At 34.0% G+C, this 6,000-nt stretch overlaps 1 protein-coding gene across 1 annotated transcript in view; it reads left to right on the top strand.

Annotated features, from left to right (window-relative positions):
- Positions 1–2,454, top strand: part of TYW5 (tRNA-yW synthesizing protein 5) — a 19,702-nt gene extending 17,248 nt beyond the window's left edge. The window contains exon 8 of the mRNA XM_077747679.1: positions 2,034–2,454. Coding sequence (XP_077603805.1) covers positions 2,034–2,290 — 257 coding nt within the window. The 3' untranslated portion in view covers positions 2,291–2,454. The remainder of the gene's footprint in view (positions 1–2,033) is intronic.
- The last annotated feature ends 3,546 nt before the right edge of the window (positions 2,455–6,000 follow it).

Raw genomic sequence — 6,000 nt, 5'->3', positions numbered from 1 at the left:
GACATCAAGCAATAAAATTTATATCTGGGAAAAGATTATACCTGTTTGTTCTTTTTTTAATAATTTCATTTCTAAAATATTTACATAATTTAGAACTATGTTACTTATTTACCAAGAAATGGTAAATATATTTCAAAGCCAAAACAGATTAGAAATTTTATTAAATAGCAAATTATTATAATCTCAGCACCTGTGATGTTTTCTGTGTACATTATTTTCTAAGGTCTGAATTAGTGTCATTTAATTTATTTGTACAATAAATAGGCATTATTTGTTATTAGTGATATAATTAACATCTGTAATTATTCAAAAGTGAATACTTGAAGATTAAAAAAACATAATTAAGATGAAAAGAGTTCATTAACAAATTCTGTTTATATAGTATTATATCCCATATTTAATATATTTTTTTAATGATTAATACCTCTTTTCAGTGACAGAATTAAGTAAAAAAGTATTGGTAAAAATATGATGAGGGGCACCTGGATGGCTTAGTTGGTTAAGCATCCAACTTCAGCTCAGGCCATAATCTCATGCTCCTGAGTTTGAGCCCCACATCTGGCTCTGTGTTGACAGCTCAGAGCCTGGAGCCTGCTTTGGATTTTGTATCTCCTATCTCTGCCCCTCCCCTGCTCATATTCATTCTTTCTTTCTCGCTCGCTCGCTCGCTCTCAAAAATAAATAAACATTAAAAAAAATTTTTTTAATATAATGATTTCTGGAGCTACATTATACATTGCTTGAGGATAAGGAAACATGTTATGGTCATCTTTGTATTCTCTAAGGGGCCTGATACAGTGTCCTTAACATACTACTGATTTGATACATTGACTTCTTATTCTTTTGTCCTCTATAAACAACCAGCCCTCTAGTCTTTAAATCTATTGCCATTATTTAAATCTTGGGGTTTTATATCTTTAGAGAATGGTTAGGAGCTATGCAGTTTTCCTTTATTCTATACACAACTTAAAAAAAAGGCCAGAAATACTGAACATTTGCATTTATTTTGAAATAAAAGCAAAAACCCCATCTTTGCATTCAAATTTAACAGAATGGTTAGCTTTTTTTTTCTGTTATACTGAATAAGGAAAAAAGAGTCTTAAAGAAAGAATAATTAAGATTAAATCCATGTTTGAAACTAGTTTTGCAAATCAAAATATTTTAAGCTTTTGTTTTTCCTAGAGCACTCTTAGAATGAGTTTGTTTCTAAAATTTAGCATCTTGTAAATCTTACTTTCTCCCATTCACAAGATTAAACATTTTTTGATGTTACTAGTATCTCATCTTTGTTATATTGTGTTGCTTTCATATTCCTATAGTGCCTGTAAGTTTGAAAACATTTAGACTCAATGGAAAACAAAGAAATGTTCTAGAGGAAGTGAAATATTAATTAGCTATATCATTTGATAAAGTTTATTCATCCTCTCCACCACCAAAATATTTGCTTTAGTTTTATATACTTTCTATAAAGGAGCTGAAAGAAATATAAGAAAATTATAACTACATTAGAAATATGATACTAAGGAGGCTATAATGAATGCAAATTTAAGCAAGTTAGAAAACCAAATGCAGCTTGAATAGGAAGTCTTTGAGAATAGAAGTACTGTGCTGAGGCAGAAAAGGTCAAAGATACTCCTCAAATAATTGAAATGTTCTGTGTGCAAAAAATAAACACTTTTGATGTGGTTGTAGGACTCAGGAAGTGTAAACAAGTAACACAAAACATAGCCCCAAATTACAGAACTACAAAACAAATACAACTTTATTATGTCTTTCAAGCTAAAAGGGAAAATTGCTATTTCCAAAGGTTTTAAACGTAGGGTTGTGTTATTGACACTTTAAATTGGTTGGCAGTTCATAAAAGTTAAAATGATTCTGTTAAAAGCTGGGAGTGTGCTAACGAAGGGATCTAGTTACAAGAATTTCTTACATTGGCTATATGCAATTTGTGATATTTCCCTGACATTTTGGTTTTCTTAATTTTTTTTACTCTGGGTTTTATTTTTAACTTTTTTTTTTTTAACTTTCTCTAGCTTTATGGTTCCATAACGTAATCTCTGAAGAGTTTGGAGTGGGAGTGAATGTTTTTTGGAAGCACCTTCCATCTGAGTGCTATGATAAAACAGATACCTATGGAAACAAAGACCCTACAGCAGCATCAAGAGCTGCACAAATTCTGGACAGAGCTTTAAAAACGCTCTCTGAATTACCAGAGGAATACAGGGACTTCTATGCACGGCGAATGGTCTTACACATTCAAGATAAAGCCTACAGTAAAAACTTTGAGTAGATAATGACCTGAATGCAGTGAATATAAACTTTGAAATACAGTTCAGCTCAAATATTAGAAAAGAATAACATATGAAATATTTTTTAAAGATTCATTCTTTGTTAAAATAGGAAAGATAAATCAATTTCAGATTTATAGATTAAATAAATATGAATTGGTATTTATATGGTTTCTATTTAATACAGATGGTTGAAAGAATGCAGTACTGGGTCAGACCACTCTAGCTTTCAGTTGCAGATAATAAAAAATCCAATTTGAAATGACTTAATAAAATAGGGGCACCTGGTTGCTCAATTGGTTAAGCAACTCAGGTCAGGATCTCAGTTTGTGGGGTCGAGCCCCGTATCGAGCTCCATGCTGACAGTGGGGAACCTGCTTGGAATTCTCTGTCCCTCTCTCTCTGTTCTTCTTCCCTGCCTGTGCACTCTCTCTTTCTCTCTCTCTCTGTTCTTCTCCCCTGCTTGTGCTCCCTCTCTCACAAAATAAACTTAAAAAAATAATAAAGTGACTTAATAAAATATACTGAATCATTATACACGTGGTCTACGATAGAATGGGCTTCAGTATTTCTGATCCAATGATTCAGTGGTGTCACCAAAAACCTCTAGGGTTGTTTCTCCCATTTTCAAATGCAGCACTGGCATCATCTTAAGGCTGGCTACCCTCGTGGTCATGGGATGATTGCCAATAGTAGTTGGAGCCATGTGCTTCTTCATTTACATGCTGTGGAGGAGTCAGGCTGGAATCCAAGGGCCTTCTCTTAGTATGCAAAAGCTTTCCCAGGGTCTCATTGATCTAAAGTGGCTTAGACCTGTCTACTCCTGAGCCAGTCACTGGGAAACGGAAGGAGTAACCCTTAGACCAGTTGCATCTCCCAGAGCTTCTAAGTAGAATCCTCTTCCTCTGCATGAGCTAAACATGAGGACAGCATGGATAATTTTTAAAATTAGGATTCAGACTAGGAAAAAAAGATGAGCAGCCAGCGATGTCTTTCTCCTTTGAGCTTTTTAAAACATACAGATCTAGGCTCCAACTTTGTAGACTTTGATTCGGTATGTTTGGCGTTTGATATAGTATCTATATCTGGTAGACTTCATAGGTTGTTTTGATGTACAGTTAGGATTGACAACAACTGGATTAGATGGTAGTATTTAGATTATTAGTTTTGTGACTTGTCTAAAACGTTCAGTCTGATCCTGATTTTTTTCGGCACTCAGTAGGAGTCAGGGCTGCCCCTTTTTTCACTTATTCAATGTCAGAAAATGTTCAAATCTGTTTTAATTTATACCTACAGCTAAATCTCAGCTCAATTAGTTTTCCCCACTAAATGCTTTTCCACCTCTTTTTAAAGAGAAAAATTCTTTTTTTAAGAACAAATACAGGAGACATCCCAATAATGTTGTCATTATCAAAGACAATGAGCCATTGTATGTGGATCTGTGTCATTCTTTGTAATTATATTGCAATTTCATTGAAAAAAGACCAGATATATTTACTGAACACAAATGTTCATCTAAAGCAATCTGAGTGCATCAAGTTGGTGCATTTTAATAATGGACAAAATAATTTTTTGTTAAAGTAATTTATCCATTCATATGCTGTGTTTGGAGTTGGATTAATTTCAGGTATAAAAAACAGATTACAATAAATAAGAATGGAAAAGTATATAAAAAATCATTCTGAACTTCCTAGGTGCCTTTGGGGAGAGAGATTGAAGTTACTCAGGTCAACAAAAGTAAAAAGACAGTCTGTAAGAAAAGCAGTTGTCACATTAGCCAGATTTAATTACTAGATTTGGTTACTTCTTAGATTAAGCAAAGAAATTCTTTAATGATTCCTTTTCCTTTGGGAAGAAAAAAAAGAGAAAACCTCTGTTAGTTTGAATAGTATTTATGGTCAGATTTTTAATAAACCTTCCTTGGTTTTGCCTCTTTTTAAAAAAACCAGAAAGAGAATCAGTGCAGAGTATATATCCAGAGTCATGTAGAAAACTTGGAAGTAAAACAAATTATAATCTTCCCAATGAATATTCATTTTAATCAGTTTGTTTATTTAGGAAGCACACTCCATGACCTTAGGCAAGTTAAATAACTTAATCTTTCTGAAGCTTATTTTCCTCATCTTTATACTTCCACTTTACAGGGTTGCTACAAAATTACAGAGATAATTCCAGGGCAGGGACAGTTGATGGCTGGTGCTAGCTTTTAGATTTGGGGTGGCTCTTGTGGCAGTATTAAATTATAATATCTATAAAACTAGAAGTGAACCCTTAGGGAAGTTTTAAAATTATTTCCTTAGTCATAATTTTTAATGTTAGAGTCTTGTTTACTTTGCATTTATCTTTTTTGTTGATCTGATTGAGACCAAATGAGATGTTTTCAATATATATATTAAATAGTATGTGTTAGCTGCAACTTCTCAGGAATTCCAAATCTTATAACTTTATTGCTGAACAGGATCTTAGAAATCATTTTATCAATCCATATTGCTTAAGTGATTGTCCAGGCATATACAGCTAGGTGATAGAAACTGGAATTACATTTGTGGTAACTAGATCAGTAATTCTCCATGTTTTCTCCCTCAGGTGCAGCTCAGCTCTTTTGTTATTCTTTGACTACAGTTTGGGGGCTTGACCTGATACACAAAGGAATTTTTTTTCCTCTGTCAGCAAAACTTATCACTGTACCACTCATTGTACCACACAGATAAGGTATACAAAGCAAGACTAACAAATAAGTAAACAACAGAGTGTAATAGAAAATGGAATACTTTGCAGTCAAACAATGAGACAGAGGTATTGTAGTACCAGCAAGAATTTTTTCCAATTAAATGAGAAAAAGGTTAGAAACTATGGATATAGTTAGTATATTGCCATTTGTGTAAAATAAAGGCTTGCTGTAAGTAAACATTGATTTGTATATGCATAGATGCATATATGCTAGGATATATCACAAGAAACCAGTGATAGTGATTGCCTTTGGGAAGAAGTTAGACAAGTTAGGTGGGCAGACTGGAATATGTAGTTGTGTATTATTTTTTGTTTCTTTTGGCCCCTCTCATTCCTTCAAAACAACTCTTTTAAATACATGTGTTAGACTGTATTAGTTTATCATGAACACTAACAGTGTTTGTCTTGGCACATAATTACATTGTAATTCTATTATTCAGTAACTGATTTAATAATTGTCACTCATAGTTTTTAAAAGGGAAATAAAGTCAACAAGGCTTCTTTTGTTCTTTCCACCCTTTTGAAGAGCAGCTATGGAAACATTTGGAAAGAACCTTGGTAAGGAGGCTTTTCTCTCACCTATCTGAAGTTGCCAACACACATTTAAGCTGAACTGAGATGTTGACGAAAAGCAAAATGCAGGAAGCTGGAGTGAGGTGTGCGTGGGGGTGGAGCCATGCTGCTGGGACTCCTTCCTCCAGTGCTAAGATAAGATGTGGTGAGGAGCTGCTGCTGACCAGCAGTCACTCACACATCCCTGCTGTTACCGTAGTCTTGCTGCAAGCACACAGGCTGAGTGTTTGGGGTTTTAAATACACCTAGGTTGTATTCTATTTTTAAAAGCTCCATTAAATGGGATACTAAAATGACTATCCTAAGCGACTGTCTGTCTCTACCACTAAGAGCTACTAGACCAATCTGAATTTACAGATGAGGTCTATCCGCGTGTCGATCTTACCCTCCAAGGCCCTTAAATGAAGTA

The sequence above is a fragment of the Crocuta crocuta genome, unplaced genomic scaffold, assembly GCF_008692635.1.
Source record: "Crocuta crocuta isolate KB4526 unplaced genomic scaffold, BGI_CrCroc_1.0 scaffold159, whole genome shotgun sequence".
NCBI classification, from domain to species: Eukaryota; Metazoa; Chordata; class Mammalia; order Carnivora; family Hyaenidae; genus Crocuta; species Crocuta crocuta.
The sequence above is the reverse complement of the archived record's forward strand: the minus strand, read 5'-3'. Positions and strand labels throughout refer to the sequence as shown.